The 24988-nt window shown below is 40.9% G+C and overlaps 2 protein-coding genes across 4 annotated transcripts in view; both read left to right on the top strand.

Annotated features, from left to right (window-relative positions):
* Positions 1-1715: 1715 nt before the first annotated feature.
* Positions 1716-8882, top strand: LOC120897861 (dynein light chain Tctex-type 5-like). 2 transcript variants are annotated; one of them, XM_040302997.1, is made up of 3 exons: positions 1716-1977; positions 2442-2947; positions 8396-8882. In XM_040302997.1, the coding sequence occupies exons 1-3, from the start codon at positions 1972-1974 to the stop codon at positions 8562-8564; spliced, it is 681 nt and encodes a 226-aa protein (XP_040158931.1). In that variant the 5' UTR covers positions 1716-1971; the 3' UTR covers positions 8565-8882. The 2 variants fall into 2 exon arrangements, with proteins under 2 accessions (XP_040158931.1, XP_040158930.1); XM_040302996.1 differs by having other exon boundaries at positions 2439-2947.
* Positions 8883-11695: 2813 nt separating this feature from the next.
* The window catches only part of LOC120893939 (putative ferric-chelate reductase 1 homolog), a 48690-nt gene continuing 35397 nt past the window's right edge, over positions 11696-24988 (top strand). For both annotated transcript variants that reach the window (XM_040296191.1, XM_040296187.1), the window contains exons 1-2: positions 11696-11980; positions 14062-14128. The gene's annotated coding sequence lies outside the window, so the exon portion shown is untranslated. The remainder of the gene's footprint in view (positions 11981-14061; positions 14129-24988) is intronic.

Raw genomic sequence — 24988 nt, 5'->3', positions numbered from 1 at the left:
GCGCACCACCAGTGGGACGACTTTAAAGACGAGCGCAATTAAACGGAGCAGTTCTTTTGCCCGCCCGTATCGATTTGGGGGAAACAAGCGGCTGGCATTTCAGCGTCTGTTTTATAATTGATTTAGCTGTTTAAAAATAAAACAACGTCTACATGGGTTAAGAGAAGTTGGTATGAAATAAGAATGCCTTGTGTTACACATTAATTATTTGGCATATTAAATTGAAGCTGGTTGCGTTGATTGATTTAAATTTGAGCAATTTACAGTATTTTATTTCACTAGCTTTGTGGTTTTGTTATTTTTAATCGTTGAATTGCTAAATTTCCACCAAAAATCAATCTGCTGAACATTAGTCGAATATTATTTCCTTTAATAAAACATATTCACTTACAAGGAACTTAAATTACGTATAACATTAAAAATATGTATCTTTACATAAAATTTAACTGATATCACTAGTAGATGTAACATTGGTTGCTCTAAATTTGCACACTTTTATCCAGATGTCCATGGGGTTCTTATTCGTTTTTTTGTTTGTGCTTTTTATAGTTATTTTATTTTTTCTAGATATCCGTTATTCATTTAGATTATCAGATTCGGATACCTTTTTCAAATGTTTTAACATGAAATTAAGATAAAAATATCCTTCTGTTGTTTATTTTTGTTTTTTTTTATTTTATTTTATTTTATTTTATTTTTTTTATAAGGACGGCTTGGTTGGTCGTATAATTTATTGTTTGTTTGTTTACTTTTAGTAGGTTATTGATGAAACAAGTTTTATTTGTTTTAAGAAGCATTTTCAACTTATGTAACAAATGTATATAAACGAAAATGTAAGATAAGGCAGAATAGCAAGAAGTATTTTTCGTAAATCTGTGCCATTTGTCAAAGTCTCACAAAATTATCCTCTTGCTATTCTGGCCTGCATTTTCGTTTATATTAATTTGTATTATATATTGTGTTTTGCATGGCAATATCGTGCCTATGTAGCCTTATCGTTTTTTTAGCTTTAATTTGTCTGATAGCACATTTAAAGCAGCTTTTAACAATGCCTATCCTAACTCATTTTAAAAAGCAACATGGTACTGTTTTTCACGTTGATATAAATTTCAATTTTTTTTGTATTTGCAAGCTACATGAAAATGACGTAGAAGCTTGCTACGAGACTGTGTAATCAATTTTCTAAAAATACTCTTTGTATCTGTAACACATTTAAGTCAAAAAGTTAACAAAAAATCAGCAATAATACCTGTTTAACAACTTTTTTTTTTAATCTAAAACAAATCTACTCATTTTTAACATGAATTTGAATTATTTTCGTTTTTTGTTCTAGCCAATCCATCCAATGCCATTTTCCCAACGGTGCCAATTGATGCCACATTCGATCGCACAACTAACGCGTTCTGTCCGCTAAGCAAAGCTAACAAACATCCATTCCATCCTGACACACATTTGGCGTGCCGTTTTAGTTTTTCGAAGCCGCGTTTGATGTTTACCGATTGCTTTACGCCCTCCTTACCAGCTGGAACGCTTATTGTCGTACACCCACTAACCCATACCGATCGGGATGCGATTCTTCCAACGGGTGCGATGGTTCAACAGAACCTTTGCGGTGGTGTTGGTGGTGGTGGTGGTGATGCAACGAAAAAAAACACAAACGAACTCTCTTCCATCAAAAGCAAAACGTGCCCTTCAGTCGCAACTAACGAGCGTGCTTGAACGCGTGCTCAAAATCCTTCCAATTTAAGGGCAGAGCGAACATTGGTTTCTGCCCCGCACATTCCTTGTTGCCGCCAGTTCCAGGTTCGAACGGTTTGCCAAAATCGATGCCCGCACGAAGACGGTTTAGAGTCGAAAGTCGGCGGGCTGTCGGTCGACCATTAGGTGCTGTGACGTTCGACTCGTTGGCTGACTGTGGCTGGGGATCAACGGAGACAATCTTTCGGGCGGGTCCCCGCACACGATTTGATAATGGAGGTAATTCGTTCCGTTGATAGTTAGTTGATAGAACACGGTGTCCGCGGACGGGTGACTCGGTGTCGTTGGTGTGTCGCGCACCCGTTCGCTTCCTGGGACGACGTTCGCTCAGCTTATTATTGTTGGATGTTTGTCCTGGTTTTTTGTGCTTTCGGTCCTTGTTGCCCTGCCCTTCGCAAGCTCGCCGTTTTGCGCACACAATCACATACATAAAAAGTGTCCTGCCTAGTGGTTTGCTTCCGTGTATCTATCTCTTCGCTAAACTGACACTGATTAAAACTTTTCTCCCATTTCATGCTTTGCATCCATTTCGGGCGGTTTGATGGTGACTGGCACGCCACCCGGGGCTGGCCGCACGCTGGGCCAAACTTTCCGTCACGTCATCGTCCTGCGTCCTGCTCTAACGCGCTGTGAATGCCCTTTTGCACTCACTGGCGACTTAATTAACTCGGTCGCAATAGCAGCAGCAGACAACGGCATCACAGCAGCAACAGTCAGCGCAAATGGCTTCCACCAGCCCGCAGTCGGGTGGAAGTCCCGGTGGAGCGGGGGGGTCGACCACCGCGCCACCCCCCACCGTGCCAGCGGTAGCACCACCGTCGACGCGGAAGAAAACGGGCAAGTTTCTTGGCTCGGCACTGAACATCACCAATCGGTACCGGGCAAACAGCAGCAGCCTGAGCAAGGTGAGCCTTGCCATTACGAATCTAAAGGTGATCCAGAACGTACCGCTGCCGCCACCGATCAGTGCGATGATTGCGTCGGACATACCGCCGGTCTGCAAGTATCTGCCGTCCTATCGGCTCACCTCTCGGAATCCGTTCAATCGCGAGGCGTGCGAGGCGATACTGCGGGAATCGATGGACAAATCGCTGCAGGGTGTAGAGTACAGTTCGTACTTTGCGCCCTCGCTCTGTCAGCAGATCTGCGAGGACATCAAGACGCGCGTCAAGGAGCTCAAGTTTGACAGGTGCGTATGCGTAGTCAGGATCATGCGGGGTTTGGGTTTTTGCGGATCAGCGATGTTTTGGGGAGCATACATTCGGGCAGATTTGGACAATGGATTGTTGTGTGCTAAGTAATTGTAGATCGAAACATAAACAAACAGCAAACACTGCAAAGGCATCAAAGAGCTTCCAAATGGTTTGACAAACATAATCAACTATCTGTACCGAGAAGTCTTTAGAAATCATGGAAATGATTACTGATTACACCTCCATACGTCATCAAGCCTAGTATTTGAAGAGAGTTGAGTCGTTCCTTCAACGTTAAAATGCCGTAAAGACATCTTATACTTCATCGCACCATGGATATTGGTACTGAAACTACGACCAGGGTTTGTTGTGGTGCTGTCATTTGTACTCAAAACATGGTGATTGATCGGAAAGAGGTACTCTGCGGTTTACCTTAAGAATGAAAAGAGCATTGCAAACGATATGTGGATCATCCACAATTGTATTCAATCGTTCTTGTTAAAAGAGCTGTGGTTAAACCATTCAACAGGAGCAACTAAGAAAACAAAGTTTACAAATGCTCACCTGCTTTGAGTACACTCGTGCGGGTTTATGTGTGCATGGTGAGACTGTACCAATCAATCGATTCCTTTGTCAGTGGGTTTGTATCATTCGTTGGGTAAACCCGAAGAAATACAGTCGCTTTAAACACTAAGCTTGACATTGTTTGGAAGACTGAAGCAGGTGTGAGCTCACTACTTAAACAGTTGTCAATGCAGTAAGTTTTCTGATTACTTGTCTTCTGAATTGGTGCAAATGGGCTCATAAATTTTTTCACGATTTTAAGACTTGATTTTCTTTGTCATCGAGCTTTCGTGCACCTAGTCGAATCCTTAGGCCAAGACCATTATTTTGCACTCAACTCAATCAACAGAGTTTGGCTCAAATGACCCGGTTTCAAAAATGATGATTGCCTATTCCTCTACAAATTGCACTGTCTATTTTAATGTTAGTGTAAACAAACTTAATTAACTCTTGCGAAGCGCATTTTAAGGAGATTATTTTTATTTTTTTGGTTAAAACTTGTTTTATTCCTTTTGTTTTACCACTTAGTAGTTTTGTAACGTATAGAAATAAGTTGTGTAGGCCTATAGTGGCTCGATGACTTAGATGATGATGATGTATCCCACCTCATACCTCTTCACAGGATTGAGATAGACGAATTATCTAGCGATAATGAGTTAAATAAATGTTACAAACAAAGTATAAAAACAGAAACGAATGTGGCTATTAGCAAGCATGCACAGGCCAATCACCCACATAGGTGACCCCGAAACCCCCAACAACACGACCAACCCCACACCTCGTGTAGGTGGGCCATGCCAAGAGACATCCCGTGTTGATCCATGTAGCTGGGAATCCTTGGTCACCCATACCACCCGCCCACATGCTATTGAGAACCACATACAGGGTTTACCAACATAATAAACAGCTATCCACTTGTTTATAACTATAGTCGTTTTGAATAGACACCGCTGTCTACCACTTGCTCACACGTCAGATGGTGTAAGCTACTCTGTCCAATTTAATAACACACATTTCGCCTTCGATTACCAACTGTCAGATTCGGCACAGTTTGTTTTGTTGGGACAAATTTTGTAAAAACCAAACATTTTCAAACACGTTTCTTTTAGTCAAGCAAGTGCAGTACAAACCATACATTTCAATAAATCAAAACATTAATTTTGTTAATTATACAACAACCACAAGAAACCGTGCCGAATCCGACCGTTGTGCAATCGAAGGCGAAAATTGTGTTATTGAATTGGACAGAGTAGCTTACACCATCTGACGTGTGAGCAAGTGCTAGACAGCGGTGTCTATTCAAAACGACTATTGTTATAAACAAGTGGACAGTTGATTATTATGTTGGTAAACCCTGTATGTCTTGCGCGCGAGTGTCAATTAGTGATGGAAAAAATGAAGTTTTAGTTGGAATCGATTCTGCCTAGCTTCACAGTTTTCTGAAATCGATTCCGGATAGTAGGTCCGGAATCAGTTCCCGGAATCGGCTTCGGAATCGGAATCGACTCCAGAATTGATTCCAGAAACGGCTCTCGTATTGGAATAGGCTCTTAAATTAGGATCGGCTTCCAAACGGAGTCAGTTTCGGCATCGCACATAAAAATAGGCGTTTGGATCCAATCATACTATACATTGACAACTCCAAAAAATCAAAATTTACTTGTAAACGATCCATTCTCATCGAGATTTCCGGACTGCTTTCGCTTCTGAAACTTTTTTTTAATTCAACAACTAATTCCCATTCCGAAGCTAATTCTAATACTGGAGTCAATTATGATTCCGTTATCGGGGCAAATTGCGATTCCCAGGTCAATTCCGATTCCAGAGCCGATCCTGATCGTGGAATCGATTCCGGAGTCATCTCTGGAATCGGCTCCGGAATCAAACCCGGAATCGGCTCCGGAATCAACCTCGGAATCGGCTCCGGAATCGGCTCCGGAATCGAATCCGGAATCGGAATCGATTCCAGCATTGGAATCGGATCCGTAATTGATTCCGAACACGGAATCGTAATCGGGTAGGTCCGATTCCGAGCTCCCATCACTAGTCTCAATACTGTGAAGTCACATACATTTTTTTTTGAAATTTACTAATTACTCAATGGTTATTTATATTTAGTGATATTTCAAATAAAAGATTATCTTCAATTATTATTATTATTATTATTAGTATTACTCTTATGTTTTCCAAAACAAAAAGAAGCAATCTCATGAAAGCAAAAAAAAAACAAAAAAGTCCTTGGGATTTACTAATTTACATGAAAAACTACACTGAACAACAATTAAACAACACTAGTTTTAATATAACTATCACACATTTTTTTTTATCCTAAACAGCGACTAAACAGAACTAATTGACCTTGGCATTTTATTATAAAATTGAAATCCCTTAAAAAAGATTTTATTCCTGGCCACAGACGAGTTATAGTTAAGGAGTCTTGCATCATGTCTTGGCTCTTCGAGTAAAATGCTGATGGATATCCGATCCGATAGATTGGTTTACATTACAATATACTTATATTTAATGTGTTTAAACATTTCATTGGTTATTGGTTTTTACATGTTTATTAAAGTCATAGATTATCCTCACTTCACTTTAATATTTCTTCATATTTAAACTGAGTGTTTAAACTGCAGGGCTCCGCAGATGATGCATTTTGCTGTTCATAACCTCTGCTTATTCAAAGGTGGATCCCAAAGAGGATTCTGTGGTTAATTCCCAGTTCGTTGTCTATTTTCTTATCGTCGACTTGTTCAAATGCTGCAATGGTTGCTTTGCATTGCTGTTTTTGTCTTGTTTCTATTGAAAAATAAAAAAATACATGATGTTAATGTCAAGGCACAGCAAACAGCGCTATTCATCTCACCCTGACCTATTTGTCGATGAGTTCCCGATGGTAAAGCGGCGAGCGTTCTGATATTGATTCTCGGTGCAGAATGGAACGGTTCAACTAACACGCAACGTTACCAGATTGGCCTGAATGGTCTGATCCTTTGCCTGTCGATCCAAGACAAGCTTTTCATTTTCCATGTACAACGTTGTGCATTGTTCGCTAGAGTTAAAACATACCTGGGATTGGGCTTTTGGTTGATAGGATACTAGGAAGGTGGGGTAACATGCCCATGCTTATGTTCGTATTGCACGTGTTTGGGTTCTAGTGCGTAGATCGAACAATTTGAAGGGAGCCTGTTCTCCGTGTGCTATCCATTATTATCATGCAAGGCAATGGAAAAAAGGGAATATACAAAACGTAGTCTACTGGAAATTATAAAACATGTTCCATGATCTGCATCTACATCCAAATGACAATCGTTAACTGGTAAAAATCAATCCATTAGCTTGTATATTTGTAGAGTAAGGCATAGACGCGTTCATGGATAGGAATAAACAAAAATAAAAAATAACAAACCAGTGTCAATCTGAATGGTTTCCATAAATGCAAGTTTGGACTAAAATAAAGAAAGCCTTTCTGTTTTCTCCCTTACAAATATTGAGGTAATAAACTGCATGATACTCTTTGATTGGAAGGATGATAACTGAAGGAATTTATATATAAGTTGATAAAAACACATACAGTGGAGCGCTGTTTATCCGGGTTTATCGAGACTTGACCTCGCTCAGATATTCGAAAAACATGGATAATGAGTCAAAGTATATATTTTATTTCAAATTTGCGATGTTTTTTTAAAATCCGTGTTATGTTTTGATGAAACCTAGCCAGTTTTAATTATCTTCATATTTTTCTAATCAGAATATTCGAGAACTGTAATTGCAAAACAACGAATAGTAAATACATAATCAATTACTTAAATATGAATAAACATGGAGAGTAAGCCGGTCTCGTGGTACAGTCGTCAACTCGAACGACTTAACAACATGCCCGTCACGGGTTCAAGTGCCAAATGGACCGTGCCGCCATAAGTAGGATTGACTATTCTGCTATGGGGAGAATCATTAAGTCACTGTAAGCCAAACCCGCAAGTAGTGGTACAAGGCAGGCCTTGACCGACTACTGTTGTTGAGCCAAAAGAAGAAGAAGAAACGTGAAGAGTGAAATAGAATAATGCATATGGTAAAAAAAATATACATTTGACCAGCATATCACATTAAACATGTAAAAAAATATTGAATTTGTATAGCATTCCCTTAAGGGTGCATAAACTAACTGAATTGATACAATGGATAAACAAATACATTAGCCATTTCCGCTACATGCCTTCATTATTCTTGCTCGAATAGTTCTAAATGTGGTTCCTAAAAAATGTATAAATTTTTCAAATTTTAAAATTTAATCATTAGGTAGTTTAAACAACAATGTTTATCAATATAACACCATTCATTTCGAGTGAGACACCCCTAAAACCATTAACTACACATTGGCGAATTATTCAATCAATTCACTCCTTAAATAGAGATTAAAACAGTTTATGTGTAATTACAAATCATGCTACTACACCGACTGCAATTAATATGTGTGCAGATCCACATCCAATCACGAATCCTACGCAGGTCTCATGACGAGAGACAGAATCCTTAGTTCAAATGAATTGAAGTCTACACCATCCACCGTCTCCTTGCGGTTTCTTAGTATTCATTTCTACTAAACATGCTTGCTAGTTGTTGGCCTTTGGGTCGAGGTGTCAGCTCGCTCCCAAGTCCCAATGGTATGCTAAACCATCTCCTGTTAAGTGCGTGATTTTGCTGTACAGGTAGGCTGCTCTCCCCTTGTGTGCATTCGGTTGAAGCTAATATTCATTTTAACGTACAAATAAGACTCCCGGGAATGCATCGGGGACAATATCGGTATGATTGATAGCGGCCCAACTCGCTTGTTTCTATTTCGCCTTCTTCAACGCTTATTGTATTGCTGTACCTTACAGGTATAAAATCATCGTCACGGTTACCATCGGCGAACGGTACATGCAAGGCCTGAAGGCAATCACCCAGTTCCTGTGGGATCCGGAGAAGGATAGCTACGCCACGTGCATCTACGACGCGTCACCGAGTCTGGTAGCTGTCGGGACGATTTACGCCATCTATTTTGATTAGCTTGCTCTCCCGGACGCTTTGCAACGCAGCGTGTGGAACGTCAGCAGCAGCAACAGCAACCGTACGATGGTATACCGTACAGGGAATATAATTTCTGCGAATGCCTGCAGACATTCCAGACAGCTTGGCAGCGATGCGGCATCAGCCATCGGGTGTTCACCTAATGGGCGCGTGTGCATCGTCCTGAATTAACCGAAGCAATATGATCCAAAATCCTCCGACATCAGGGGCTCGAAGGATTTATCATCCATACTCTGCTAACTTGTGCAATCGTTCCCCGAAGCAGTGAGGAGAAATATAACTATTGTTGCTATCGTTGTTGTTGTTGTTATTTTCCTTCGTTCAACTTCGCTTGGAAATGCTTTGAATGGATGCAGTACAGTTCGTCATCTTTCATTATAACATCCGTATATGCTAATCAGGCATGAGCTGGTTTATTGATTTGTTTCTCTATTTGTGTGTGCAACATTACTGCATCATTCCTGTAAGATTCACATATGAAGTGAAAATAAAGGTGCAACTAAGAGAGTCTAGGAACATTCTACATGGTTTAAATCATATTTAAATTAAGAACAGATCAAGAAAAATCACTGATTAATGCCGTATGCGTTGGGATGTTTGTATGGAATCGTTATTGCATCGAACTCATCAAGTGATTGGATGCGTCCGGGATGTTTCCAGTGTTATCATGCCACACAATAGCTGAACAGTCTGAAGTGCAAAAGTGACTAAGTGAGCAAAAGTGAGTGCAATTGATAACTAATATCAACCTTCCTAGGCGGAACCAGCTCATCGAGCGGTAGTTGTTAGCACGCGAGAAGAGAGCGTCGTTGTCTGGCGCTAAATAGGGGGCTTAAGAGCATGAATTGAGGATTAACTTCCGAGCTATCGATACTATGTAATGCAAAAACGTAGAGTGAACGTGAAGAAAGTTATACTTGTTAATAAAATTTGTTGTTTGTATGATTACAGAAACTAGTAACAGCAGTCGCTAATAAAATTAAAGTTATAAAACATAGGTGTTAAGTTAGGTGTTAAGTGTTAAAATATGTATGATACTATAGTGAAATTTGATTTAAACAATAAAACTTAACTAAACATGCATTGCAAAAGGAATCAGTCACTACAGAAACATGCAATTATGGTTCTAATCACTGTATGACACTACTGTCATTACAGCATAATAAAAGAAACCATGATACAGGTTGAAATTTTATCGAAAACAATCAAATAAATAGATTAAATACCTGCTGCTGTCATCGTTTTGAATCATTTTGTTTCCGCTTTAAAGGCACGCTTCGTAGTCAATTGCCTTATCTCTTTCTCGTAGTCTTATCATTTGATAATGAGCTTTTGGGCTCTTTGATCTAGTTTTCTTACCGCGTGTCAGACTTTGACGATACAAATCCGTCTTGTAATGAATTACTTCCGTTAGCTTGTTTTAGAGTTATTGTTTTGTTCTGCACAGCTTGTCCCGTGATTATCTTTCATAGGTTTTGCTGTCTACGTCATAAAAGAATGACATCATTCTGAAGTGGTTAAAATCTCGCTTTCAATAAAAATCTTGTTGAAGTGGGTAAGCTTTGGAACACTGGGACGTATTGTAATCGAGATCAAGCGTTTTGTTTGGTTTGATTGAACACTTTATTGCTCTTGTATGTGGGGTTGTCGTTTGTACAGCGGCATGCTAACACGATCAACAGGTTGCGTGAGCGCCCCGCTTTTGTTTGAGTTACGCGAAGGCAAGCGTTTTCAAACGATCGTGACTCGCACGTTAGGAGGGAGCTCGGTTGCTCACGGTTGCCATGGCAAATCCATCGCCCAAACAGATGGACGCGTTGCACAGTGGTATTCTTACGCTGTTGAGAACAAGAAAATGATGGTTTTTGTTTGGTTTAGATTAAAATATTCATTAGTGTATATTTACGTGTAGTTTCTACTTTATGTGCAAAAATTGATAAATAAGTATTGCGCATGAAACAGCAACTTATAAACAAAAATATATCAATGAATATGTTGGTTTTTATGTTTGCTAAGATAACATAAATGGCCAGTACATTTTAAAAACATACTCTAAAGTCTTTTGGAATTAAAAGTAAAAAAATGAAACTTTAAGAAATTATTATAACGTTTAAAAACAATATTAATTTAAGAGGCACCCTGTGCATTCATCAAAAATAACATTTTCCAGCGACTGTTTGCTATGAGGTCTCTTGTTGGAGCATTTTTGGAGTTACGGGTCCATTCCATGCATTCCAACGAGCCTGATGAGTGCCTGCTTGGCAAAGTTCGTTCCATCGAAGGGGGATATTTTGTGTTTCTATACTCGTTCTTCCCTTTTAGCTTGGCTGTGGTTTGTGAAATAAAAAAATAGGGGAAAACCCGTTTTTGTATCACCAGGGAGATTACTGTGGGCAACCGTGTGCCTACCGCTGCAGGTGTGTGCTCATTAGATGGCAGGGCTAGCGATGTCATAAAATGCTTTCATTAAATCGACATTAGAAATTAAAATTTCATTGTTTACATTTCAGTTATGAAACATTAGATGTAGGTTCACAAGTAAGGTCGGTAGTAATCCAATGAACCAAAGGAAACATACAACATAGAATATCCGGACACATGTGAAAATATAAAAATATAAATAAATATGGCCTATTTTGCTATTATGTCTATTACCTATTTATACATATTTTTTTAAATGAAAAATGAGGTGATTTCTGAATTCATATTTGTTACTTGTAAAAAAATGAAACCTATTATACCAACCAAGAACTTGAACACACAGTTTCTAAATGAATTGGGCAGTTTTATTATGCTCCTGCTCAATGAAAATTTAAACACGAGTTTTGTACAAATATTTTATAAATCATTACTTTTGCTCTGGGAAACCCTGTAAAATTCTAGGGGAACGGGACGCCCCGATATCGCGCCGTACACAATCGATTGCTGACGAGCCTACGGTTGTGTTGGTGCGCACACAAAATCACACCGTCGGCGAATGATCGCGTCCCGTGTGTGTCTGTACTCCCCGCCTGCAGTCCCGCCGTTCATATCCACGCGCGATTTCACCCGCACGCACACGTACCATGCACACTCAGCTGCCGGACGGGTTTGTTCCCCTACGATCGGCTTAAGCGCGCTCAGTTACAGTGCAGGAGCTCTGGCGACCGGAACGCGCGCTGGTCCAGTGTCTGAGTGTCGGTGGAACGTTTGTTAAAAAGCTCGCGAGTGTTCCCACCCTCGTTGTCTGTCGAATGCGTTTTGTGGGTCGCAATAACGGAGGTGGAATAATAGTACGAAAAGGGAACGTAAAGAGAAACAAAATAGTGCCAAACAGCAAGTGCGAACGCCGCACTGTGTCCGCGTGTGTACTCTTCTGACCCTTCGTGTGTGTGTGTGGTTTGCTGGAGTATCGTGTAAGTGTCCCAATAGAGTAGTGCAATACAAGATCAACTCATTCCCATCACAAACAAGATCGAACGAATGATCGAAAAGCTCCCCGTTGGGCAGTAGCTGCTGCAGGAAATAAAAATTTCTCTTCTCTTGTGTGTGGTTTTCTTTTCGTGGATGCTGACGTGTGTGATAAGTGTATTATCTCCTGGGTATATTATTGTTTTAACCTTTATACCCGGTTAAGCTGAACTAGCGATCGAGACGTACGATCGAGACAAAGTTCTGCTGGATTTTAGGCACCAACAGCCGCAGTGGAATGGAACAAAATGGAGTTGAAGATGTGGCATGCCGTGCAGCAACAAGACCAATCCCGTGATGTTCCGTGTGTGACAAGCGAATGTGATGAAAGTTGGATAGAGAGTATGAGTCGGGAGAGAGCGAGAGTGAGATAATCTGAACCTGGTGGTCGGTTCACAATCATAGTCGGTAGTACTTCGGCGATAATTAGTGGCAGTGTGTTAAATGATCTGAAAAGAATTAGAAACCTGTTTGAAAATGGTTCGAGCGCTTGCGGAGATTTTCGATTTAAAGGGTTTAGGTGATAACCGGACAGTAAAACAAAAGACGCACAAGAGATATTTTTAGTTGTTGCTTTCCACTACATGCTGAGGAGTTCAATGTTTGATAATAAAAGGAATGGAATGCCGGTTCATGTTAAATAAATATAAAGTAAATTATGAAAAAAATAATCAAACACACATTTTATCACCTCGCTTACCGTTTGCCAGTATGTGAATGAGAACATAAAGCAAAGTCTCAATTATCTCCTTGAAAAATCAATAAATAAATAAATACATCAAATTTATCAGCGTTGTCTCAATATTGGCACAACTTGTTCTTCTGTCAAACAGCTCCGTAATTTCACGCGTAAGCGTCCCCGATAGAAGTGTTTGTTTCGATGAGGAAGCACGTGTACTTATATATTAGAGATTCTTGATGGCGTCATTATACACCTCTGCCTATATACATGGTAACAGAGGAACGATTCGTCCTCTGCTTTGATGGTGCTGGTGTGTATGTGTGTGCCTGTTGCGTGTTGCGGTTAGGACGTTCTAGGTAATGTGGTCACTTGACCGCGTTACTGTCCTGACAAAGAATTTAAACAGGCCAAACCAGCACACCGCAAGGACAAGTGGTGTGTGTGTTATCGAACTGCCAACATTAGACTGACCTACTCCCGGCTCTCGCTTGTTCCAATGGATTATTCAGCGTTCTTTTTTTTTATTGTTGCAACAAATTCTTCCACAGAACGAACCAAAAATCGAAGCATAATCGGTGAAAGAACATTTTTCTCAACGGTATTTCTCCTCGCCGCCATTGTGTGGTTTGTAGATGTTTGGGAAATTGGCACACTGGGCAGCTCTTATCGCTTCTTTGCTTTCTCGATACTTTCCTCCTTAAACGCGTTCTCTCTCTCTATTTTGTTCCGGTTTGCTCAAAACAGTCAGTGCTTTTGAAGTTAGAATGAGGTTGAATCGCTGTTTTTTTGTTTCTAATCGCACCCACCCCTAACCCGCTCAGGTGGAACCTAAAACACGAGAGAGAGAGGGAGAGAAAATAAACAAACAAACAAACGCGCGTACCCCGCGGAGCAAAAATAGCATTCTACCAGTACACGTGCTTCATATGCATTAGCACGTATCAAAACAATGTGGTGAGTTGAAGCAAAGTGTACGAATCGTGCAGGTTCTGCGTTTTAGGCCACGTTCCGTTTCGGTCTCGAAGTGTGCCGTTCGTCATCGTCATGTGGACTGGCTGTGTATTTAAGCATGTGCTAGAATTAAAGTTAATGTGGATTTGCTACTGTGATTTTCCCGAACAGTTTCGCTGTGTTCGTTTAAACCTGTCCCCAAAAGCAGTGTAAGCGCCTGCTAGAAACAATAACACGCGACGGTAGCGAACGGTTTCTTTATCGATCGGTGGGGGAAAATCGTTTGTGTGATGTTTGCTTTTCCCCTTCGGTTAAACAAGTTTTCCATCACCGTGTGCTTCGTTTTGATGACGGTTCTTTACTTTTTGTTACTCTTTCGAATTTAATTGACAGGCTGCAAAAGGTGTACGGCAAAAAAACAAAACAAAAAAAATAATTCGATCTGAAAGATCAACTCAAGGTAAGTGTCATGAAACTGTTGTGACAGTTTTTGCCGTTGCTCAAAATACACTTTCCTCTATTATTTTCCCTTTCGGTGTGCGGTGGGACGACGTTCATTGTTCTTTCGTTTTTACTTCTTCGTTTTACCCTCCTATCATGGTGGCTTACCTTGGTAGGAGCAACGCAAGATGGGAAGCTTTCACGCTTTAGTTGGGGCTCGGAAAACAAAAAATCATCGAAATACCAACAAAATCACACAAACGCACATACACAGAAAAAAAAGAACGAACTGCGTTCAAAATTATGCAAATTAGCGAGGAAAACAAATGACAAAACCTTGACACAAACTGGCTGGTTCGTCTACACCCATTGTGTTACTTGCACCATCCAACCAACCGCCCGCCGCAAACGAACAGGGTGGAGGGTTTCGTAGCTGTCCATTTCCTACGTTCACAAGATGCTGCTTCGTTTCACAATTTTGTTGTTTTTTCTTTGTATTATAAAAAAGCGACAGCATCTTTGCCGGAAAGTGACTTTTGTTTTGAGGATGGGAATAAACTCACCGAAACTCAGACCCACCCTGCTAGAAGTCACAAGTAAACCAACAACAACAGACAGAAGAGAAAAAAATCATCCCATTTCTATCCGTTTTTCCTCCGTCCGCTTCATTATTATTGTTTCCATTTCGGGTTTCCGGTCCGGGGCGATACTGGTAGCCTGGTGTCTAGATAGGGGGCACGAGGGAAGCTGCATTGTTTGGAGTGTGTTGGGTGAGTTTTTTTCCAAACCAATTTTTACCAGTAGAAAAATACATTACTTTAAACCTGCTGCAGCGGTCGTGAGATATGAAAGCGAAAGTTTACGTCCCCATAGTATTTTGATGACCGGTGTCCCCATTACAGGGGGAAGGGGAGCGGAAGCTGGCAGGAATCGAAATTAATTTGTTTTACTTTTCGCTCTCCCGCTGCGTGACCGGTTTACCTTGCGTATCAGCAATTTAAATGCGGTCTTATAATGCTTGAATTTGGAAACACTAGAGTAGAGAGCAAAGATCACACGAAGACAGTATGATGTCGTGGGTATGTATGATGCCCAGAGAAGAGCGAATCAAAGTGCATTTCAAAAACAATGTTCAATTTTAAGAATTTTGAATAGATGATGACGATACCAAGTCTATAGATCACAAATCAGTAGTGGGGCCATTCACGATACTAGTCAAGAAGACACGAGTTTAAGTTAGATACACGAAATTTCAATCTGTCAGGGGAACAATATACATCATCGGGGTTATATGTTCGACATCCAATTGACAATTTCGTTCTGACATATTAAATATTTCAATTGTTGTGTTATAATACAGCACAATCCTCTTGTTTTTAATTATTCTGGTTGAAAAGAATTATTACTCTTTTTATCTATTTTAAACGTCGTTTTTAACTGTTGTTTACGTTTTTTGTTATTGTTGCGTTTTGACAGCTAGGGCTACGTTCATCCAGCATATTGTGAGCGTATTTTCACTGGGTGAAGCGTTAGCGTTCGTTTGAATTGTCTATGTATTAGTGTTAGGTCCGTTAGGCTAAGAACAAAATTGTCAACCATTGTCTTAAAAGGATTCGTAATATACTGACGCGTACGCCAAACGGTCACCTTTAAACCCTAAGCATTTTTCACTGCACTTTAACATAAAATATTCACAACGTAGGGCCGATCACGAACAACTGTGTTTAACAATTCTCGATAAAATAAGTATTTTCAAGCCTAAGCTAAAAACCTGAAAACCTAGTTCGGTGTTTGGCTTTGAGTGTTGACATGATTTCAGCCACCAACTGCCAAACTCCATATGAAACCAAATTGGCTAGTATCGTACAATCCCCCAGTAGTTGCAAAGGTTTTTTTTTTATAAATATTTGGTCAAGATGACTTCCACAGCTTATATCTATAGGGTATATATCAAGAGAGGCGCATATGTATAAACACATCAGGTAATGAGTTCTTGGTTTAAGATATTTGCAACACCTCGTTTGATGTTTCAAAATATCTGAATAAAGTGATTATTATTAATGTTCATCATCAATGCTGGCGACAGATATGATCTTAAAATATCTATTTTGGGGACAAGAACTTAAATAATAATAAATGTTTCCTATATTCTAATATTCAAAACATCAAGCTTATGTTACTCAAAAATAACTACAATATAAAGTCGCGTTTTCAGTCTGATTTGCTTGAGAAATAAATCAACTTATTTAAATGACCTTTTGATAATATAATAATATAATAATTTAATGTGTAATATAAATATTTAATCGTTTGGATTCGAAAGAATTTCAACAAGGGACTCTTAAACCATGAATGAAGGAAACTCTTAAAGTGAATGAATTTCGAAGTAAAACAAAAAATAGTAATAATGTGGATGTCGCGGATACACATTCAGCTATTATTTATTCTTTATCTTCAGCCCTTATTGATCAAATCCCATTAAGCCCTTATTGATCAAACCAATGTACACTTTATATTCTTTGTTTCATTACGGACCAACAGCAAACTAATTACTTTTCAATTCTCGCTTCCTTTTTTTCGCTGGGTGCAGCGAAATTGCATTACCATTGCAATGCATTGATGCATTGATTAATCTTCTACTTCCATCGTCAGTGTGGTGAACGTACAATTCCCACGAGACAACGTATGCAATGCCAATAGGTGGATTAACTTAGCATCTAAGCATTAGCAATCGGTTATGATCTCATCAGAATACGACACCATCCAAGTGGGTGAATGTTGATGTGTCATGACTTGGGGAGCGCTAACATCCATTCCCTGTTTTAGCATTCCTTCCCCTCGGAGAAGTCAACCCAACGAGAAGCTGCGGCTGTGTGGCGGGAATGCATTAGCGTTACCTTGAATTTGTATTAAATCTGCACCATACGACGGACGGGACGTATGTTTGTGTTAATTTTTTGATTCTTCTACAACCTGTGCTCCGTCTAGTCAATGTTCACAAATACTAATGCGATTCAACATTCCATCTGCTTCATTCTGTATCTTCTACCACTCCGATAGGAGGTGCAGGTGAACAGCTGCAACACACACCATGAGGGAATGGTGAACCGTTGGAGCGCGCAATGGATCATATGCATCATGCAGTTATGCATACAATTGCATCGCTGATTTGATGCTGCTGCTGTTGCTGCCGCTGCTCTCCATTCTTTTCTCGGCTTGCTCTGTGCTATAGGCAATACTCTTGCCTTCCTAGCGGTGCCCTTTTTAGCTCGTATTAACATATGATAGTTAGTAATGCATGGGCAAAATGGTAGCAGTCAGTGCGATAGAGAATGAGTTGAAAGATAATTACACTTCCAGACTCGACAGTGTTGTCGTCATTGTCGTTTGGCAATAAAAAAAGGGAAGGCCCGTCAGTCAGGGTCTTTCGTTTACGGAAACAGTTCACTTGTCAAAAGTGCATAACGGATGTTCTAGTTTTCCGGTTTGCGCAGTTGGCTCCAGTTTTTGCTGAATGAGCACACACCGGCTGTCTGTGGTTATGGTACAGCCTCCCCTATTCCACGGGGTATCGGCCGGAGTCAAGGTGAAGAGCTAAAGGGGAAAAAACACATGCGAACTAGGATTGCTACCCAGTGAGACGGTAGCATACAAAATCGTGATCGGCCGTCGAGAGTGGGAGTGTTCTAGCAGAGAAGCGAATTACTACGACGCAGTATGCTAAGTGATTGACGTAGTCCAAACCGGCAAAGATCGGCGGGGAATCTGTCCTCACTGCTTCGGGACCATAAGCAGTACGGGGAAGCAGTCTAGAGGGCGGATGGTGGGCCTGAAGAAACCTGTTGGCATTGAACGGCAAATCTAGGAAGCAAAAGGAATGATTTGATGATTTCGCTTTCAGATTCGTGTGTACGGCCACCAATATGGTAGTCCATAAAGAAAGAGCAACATGATGGAGGTCAGCGTTTTGGGTTGTGGAGCGTTTATGGAGCTGATTATGGTTTTAACCTGTGTTGTGTACGAAAAAATAATTGGCTCCTGCTGGTGGGAGACCAGCAAAGACTATTCTGGTTTTGTGTTATGGGTGGCTTTTGAGTTTGGTTACAAAAAAAGCCGCACACAATTCAGCGCAATAAATGTTCCCATTTAATCTCGTAAACTGTAGTCTCTATCTACCGTTGATAGTGTTTGTCAATCTTTACACCATTAAGCACGGTCAGCAACTCCTACCTCCGACTAATCATGCTGATCGCTGATTTCGACCTCCGCAAGAGCAGCACCATTAATCTTGGCATATATTTTTTGGCTCCAAACATTGACACCACCTTCTGCCTCCTGGTCGGAGAGCCGATTAATCAATGGGGCCGACCACCGACAAAGTGCTAAGACGCTGTGCGTTGTGGTGTCGATGTTTTCTGTGAACCCTGCATAATACACGGGCACACGGATTGGCCTTGCGCACCCAACTGTGCTGTGCCCTGTGTACGACAAACACCTGCACGCTGGTATTGTAGACCACTGCGCTGAAGTCACCGAACATGTCGAGAGGTTGCTGTCATGGCTGATGAAACCACATTCCGATCGCTGGTCGCTCCAACACTCCCCTTTCCCCGGGCTGGCAGCTTGTCCTGATCGCCGGACGGAGCTGAACATAAAAGCTGAACAAATAATCAGTGCCGAAGGGCAACAGTGACGTCGCGCTGCTGAGGTTCGTCGCTGTTGCTATCGTCGGTGTCACTCGTCTTGTACGCTGCGCTAGCTGTACGATCGCATTGTGTGCGCGGGGTTCGTAGGTTCACCGTCGGCGTGAAATGCGTGGCGAATCGCCGTTGCCGCTTTTCGGCGGTGGTTCGCAATAAAAGCGGGCGAAACGCTTTTACCGGGGAATAATTTTTGTCACATAAATGATCTCGATCATGCGCGAGATCTCAGCGTAATTTGTCTGATGTTGGATAACTGTGGGTCGAAAAGCGATCGCTTTTAAAAGAGATTAGTCTTAGTTACGTGCGGTGTGTGCGTGCGTCGCTGGAAAGAAACGATAATTTTAAGGGCTGTACAATGATTGGTACCCTTGCTGTTTGGGTGTTCGTGGTTTTTTTTCTTTCTTGTTGTATGGTGTAATTCAGCCGGATTGGATTAACGTTGAAAATTTGACGCTTTTACGCAACATTAGTCTCTGTGATTAGCTGAGGTTGGTGATTTCTGTTATTAGAGCTGAAGTATAGTTAGTCCATCGAAATGAAAGTGCTAGCAAGTGGTATGCGGTAGGAAGGAAACTATTTGAAAATGCTCACGGATTATAGTTATTAGATATATTTTTGTACGTTGAAGCATTTTGAAAAACGAATTACAATTTAAGGCTATAATTTGTCTTCGGGCTTAAAAATTTCAGTAATAGCAAGTTTATTTTTCCGTTTCTCTTTTTACTTTACAATTTGTATTACCATTGATTATAAATATTTTACCTATGATTCCTTCAGCTATGTTGGCCTTATGTGTCTATTTTAATTACAGCTACAGCTCTATCTTTGGCGATCAAGAAATAGGTAACCTAATTAATCGCGATCGTTCCCCCGACCGTGGAATGTGTATTCAATTAATTTGAAACCTTTAATGGAATTCTTTTATGCGATCGCCACTACCTACCAACGGATCGGCAATAATGCCCTTTAATACATCGTCATCTCATCGTCGTCATTATGTCGACACTGCATAACGATCAGAAGAAAGAGGACAAAAAAGGGTTTCTGGTTGACTGCTGACTGAATGGATGCCGCCCCTCACATAACATTACGTTCTTTTGGTTGAAAACGTTAGTTTAGCATTAAACTTGGCATCTCTATTGATTGTTTGATCATGTGAATTTAGATGTTATAAAAGCATCGACGTTATTTAGCATTTCCGTTAATTTTCTTGATTTCATGTGTTCGCTTGATCCAAAAAATGCTGAGAATTGTTTTATTGGGCCCATCTTCTAGAAATGAATATCTTTGGATTGATTTTATTTTATTTTGATTTTTGTTTTACTTTCATTTTGTCATTTTATATTTTTTAACGTTTTTTGATCAAAAGAACTGTTTCTTTTGGCACTGTTTTAATTACATATCATAAAAGATGTTTAAATTACTATCTACTTACTAAATTAAATTACTATTAGTATTAACATGATCTTTTTTTTAAACACTATCTTCGATTGCTATGTAAAACTATTTGGAAAGTATCGAATTAATAAACAAATTCAGTAATCTGCTTTCGAAAGTTTTTCGTGGACTTGTACTTTACATGCTGTTAGAAATATTAAATATTGAAAATGTTTATAAATTGCATATTAATATTTCAAAGACAATGGTTGATGAGAATTGGTTTACGAGATGCTTTGATTGAACTAGCAATGAATTGCAATAATTTGTCAGTACCAATATTTTGATTTTGCTATCATTTTATTTTACAAATATCTGCAACAGGATAACTCACTTCGCTTGATTTTGATCTAACATTAATAGTTTAAAAAGTTCAATTTATTATTTACTGGAAAGGCTGTTGTAAATTTTGTATGCTTCTTTCCATTTTCAATGTTTCAATTTTTACCCGTGTTGGAACTATTAAAACATTCCAACAACATGTCAGGTGTGACTAAAATATTTTTTATTTTATTTACTCTCCGAAGAGACTAAAGAAAACAACTTATTATTTGGTGTACCCTTAAAGCAGACCTAACAAACTCACTTGATTCTTTTCTTTTTGGCTAGAGCGCTAGTTTCTATAAATTCGTATTTTTTATTCAAATGACTTGGTTGAGAGTTCAATTGAAGAATTATCAGAGGGATTCTGTAACCAATTAAATTTGGAACAGTGTTGTAATTATCATCAATATCAGGTTATTCCCTTGTTAAAGCAAATACTTTAATCATTATCAGTAACTGCCATAAAATTAAACTTCCATTCCCATGCAATAGCTTCCGTACCGCCTATTGCATCCGGACCACCGATTTCCATATCGACGCATAATCATCCACGCTGTCGACAAATTCGACCGACTGACTTGTCCATCGATTTGCAACATAGCGGACCGTTCCCAGCGCACTCACGCTTTCCAAAAACAGAAAAAAGCAATCGCTTCCTCATCATTGCCAATGTTTCCTGCTAGAGTGGTTCATCATCTTTCAGCACGCTTCACTCGCCCGGAGCTGATATGTTAATAGACTCACACGTAAATCATTGCGCTATGATCAACGCACCAAGTAAGCCCGGACGGGTTCCGAGGCAAACGATGCAACTATTTTAGTGTGTTTGCACTTTTTATTCAACCTTCCCCCCGCTCCTTTTCCTGCCACTGCAAATGGATCCGGCGCGGCGTTTAAGCACACAGCTTGACGTGTGAGAGGTTGTGTGTTTGTGCGAAGGGACAGGATTTCCGTTTTCATTAGCAGCACACAAATCGTCCGTGGATGAGGCAATGGCCGGTTTGGTGAGCCACTCAGATGACGCTGGCGAATGAGGTGAATAGCGAATTTTCCCGCCCTTTAGGCAAGCAGCCAGACACGGTCGGAGCTTTCAAACGATCGACCTCGCATGGGACCGTGTCGCAAATGTGCGACTTTTGATTGAATTATTTCCCGTACAATCGAACATTCGAACGTCGCTTGAGTAGGTTTGGCACGCAGTTTGATTGTCCTTGCTTGGTCACACGCACTCGTACACCAATCAGTGGGTCGATTTCCGTTGTACGATCTGGTGACGGTTTCCGCGGGTGCCGTTTTGGACACTATTTGGTGTGTGTTTGCTTTGTGTGAAGCACCCCCCGTGTACAGGTTTATGATCGTGTTTTGATCGGGGATGTGCATAAAGTACTGTAAATCCTATCGTAAATACCACGGTGCGAAAGTGTCTGTATGTGTGAATGGTTTGTATTTTTCACTTGCTCGTTGACTAGGCCACTCACTTTTGTGAGTGCTGCGAAAAACCAGTTCCGTAGGGAACTGGTGGACTTGCATCATCTCGCAAGGGTAGTAGTAATTGTAGTGTGGAGTTTGCGAATGAATTTGCGCCGTAGAATGGATAACGAAGCAGGAATTCGGAGAGCAAAAAAAACAGTACCGTAGCAGCAAGTGTCTGCATGCTGGCTGGAACCGCCTTCAGGGGCATTAGGATGGAAAATGCATCAACTTGAAATGGTCGATGTTGGTTGAGCTGGGGTGGGATCCACTCTGGAAGAGACCAGTACGGGTGTAGGAGCTAATTTTACTTTCGTCGTAAATGCTAAACACTAAACGAACGTTTGGGTGGGTGAAGAATGAAGTGAGTGCTGGGTAGCTGGCTAACATCAGGTGAAGTGAAGAAACTGGTTCTGAAGACTCACGTACAGTACTGCCACTAATGTCCCCTCGCTGTTGGAGTAGCATAGACACGACGGGTAATGTTTGGTTTGACTTGCAACGGTTTTTTATGTAATCCATGTTAGTTCCAAGCTGACCTAGTTGCAAGGTGGAGCATGTGCGCACGACGGTGTTTTGTTGTTGATGATGTTGCTACTTGCTTTTACTAGTGAACGCCACCTTGCGGACCGAAATGGAAAGGAGTAACCACTGCTGTGGGATGTAGTGAGAGTGCGCTCGAGTGGTGATGGTTTCAGATCGAACAGGTCGTGCTGGCTTCAGTCAGTCACCGGTATTTGGCGCACGTGAAGGTCCATCTCGCACGGAATGCATGAATGAAAGGGTTTACATGGTGTTGCCGCTTCTGTGACTTCGCGTTGATGGTTTACATATAGCTTGCAGTGTGTAATTATGTGGTGAGGGATTATGGCCTAAGGTAAAACTATTGTTATATGTAAAAAATGATGATTTTTTTTAAATTTTTATCCGGTGCTTCAACCGATTTACGGTCTTGGCCTGGCTCAAAAGTGTCCGAAACCGCTCACGGTCTCGCACCTTCGTGTGCCCGTCTGTTATCCCGGCCTTAATGGCGGACGCCTCCACGCCATCTTGCCACCTCAATTTGGGCCTACCACGCCTCCTCTGTCCTTGTGGACGGCCTATAAAGACTTTACGGGTTGGGTCGTCCGTTTACATGAGTACAACATGGCCAGTCCACCGAGCTCGTCATTTTAGCGACTCCTCCATTGTCCTTCCACACATACGGGGCCAAGTATCCTTCTGAGCATCTTCCTCTCGAACGCGGCTAAGAGGATTTCGTCAGATGTGGACAGTGTCCATATCTCAGAGGCGAATGTGAGTACCGGTACTATAAAGGTACGATATAGTCCCAGCTTCGTCCGTCGCGACAGGTTCTACGAGGTGAACTGATTTCTCATGATGTGGAATGAGCGGTTGGCAGCCAGCATCCTTGCGCGCAACTCAGCTTCCATGCTATTGTCGTTGCTGACCTTTGACCCAAGATAGGAGATTTGTGGGACGACTTCAAAAGTGAAAAGGGGCCGCTGATGTTGCCACCATCAGTTTGGTATTTGGCTCGTTTATCTGCAATCCGAGGTTGTCTATATCATCAGACCAATGATGTCTATATCATCAGCGTATGCCAGGATCTGGGTTGACTTATAGAAGATGGTTCCCGTAGTCTCCGCCCTCGAGTCACGGATGGCCCTCTCTAGCGCCAAGTTGAATAGAAGACAGGCAAGCCCGTCCCGCTGGCGCAGACCTTTGGTTGTAGCAAATGGTCATGAGAGTTTTCCATTCATCTTCACCTGTCAAGTGACGTTGGTCATAGTTATTCAAGTAAGACAGAAAAATCATGACAAGTTCATTTAATATGTAGATTAAATCAAGAGCTTAATTGATATAAAAAAAAACAATGCTGATCTACTGCAACCAGTTTAACAACAATCTACTGCAATAAGTTTAAATAATTTTAAAAAAGGTATGAACTCTTTAATACATGAAAGTTTATGCGTGATTAGGAAAGTCGCTTTGACTTCTCTTTTTTAACAGAGTTGTTATGTACAGGAACGGTTCTAACAGTTTTCTTTGTGATTCAAATGTATTGCAAATGTATTACATAGTAAATGGTACAAAAAAGGCCCGTAAGGGTTAGTAGCTGCAAATCAAAAATAAAGTAATTATTCTACAAAAATAAATAAAGAGGCCCTCCCGTCATTGTTTGCAGCGCGTAAAGGCATGCAATTGAAATTGAATAATAATTGTTGATTGTTTTCATGCTACAGAATAAAGAGCAGCACAGCATGTTTCGCCAATTGAAAATATTTCCCGCATTTCATTTAAGCGCCTGGCACAAAAGACCGCCGCACTCGCTGTTAACACACATGTCAGCCGGAAACCCTTAATAAAATAATTACAACATCATGCCCAGAACATCCCCACTCATGGGGATTATAAAGCCTTCAAAACCATCCTCGAAATCTAAAATTATCAACCCCACTCCAGGTCGTTGTGAATATGTGCGTACTTGTGTAACTCCATCACACGCAGTAAGCTTTTTCATACATCCCTACGCCCTACGCACAAAGCAGAGATAGATAGAGGCAGAACGAGAGAAAAGAAGCGAGCAAAAACAAATGCTTCCACCCAGTCCCCCTTAATAAACCTCCCAGGGGCAATGCGTCAAATACCGGCAACGACTGCAGGCAAACACATAAAAAAGGAACCCAAGCATCCTTCAGCTGGTGGAAATTGATTTCGTGACTCCGTGGACTCCGGCATTTCCGGGGTGTATTTTCATTTTCGACCACTTTTACGGCTCCGCTCGCATCCCGGAAGCCATGTGTCGCAAAAAAAAGTAAAATAAAACATCACCCAACCAAGGGTTGGGCCATTCGTTGGTCGCATAAATACGCCATTCGTCTGTGCGCGGGTTAAAAGCTTCGAGAGCTGAGAGTGGAGCCCCGGCTACCGGTGAGGGCAAG

The sequence above is a fragment of the Anopheles arabiensis genome, chromosome 2 (genome assembly GCF_016920715.1).
Source record: "Anopheles arabiensis isolate DONGOLA chromosome 2, AaraD3, whole genome shotgun sequence".
Taxonomy (NCBI): Eukaryota; Metazoa; Arthropoda; class Insecta; order Diptera; family Culicidae; genus Anopheles; species Anopheles arabiensis.
This window is presented reverse-complemented; position numbering and strand designations above follow the sequence as displayed.

Excerpts from the sequence above, each read along its gene's own strand:
- LOC120897861 (XM_040302996.1), top strand. Across the intron at positions 2,948-8,395 it reads AAGGAGCTCAAGTTTGACAG|GTATAAAATCATCGTCACGG; the intron begins GTGCGTATGCGT and ends TGTACCTTACAG.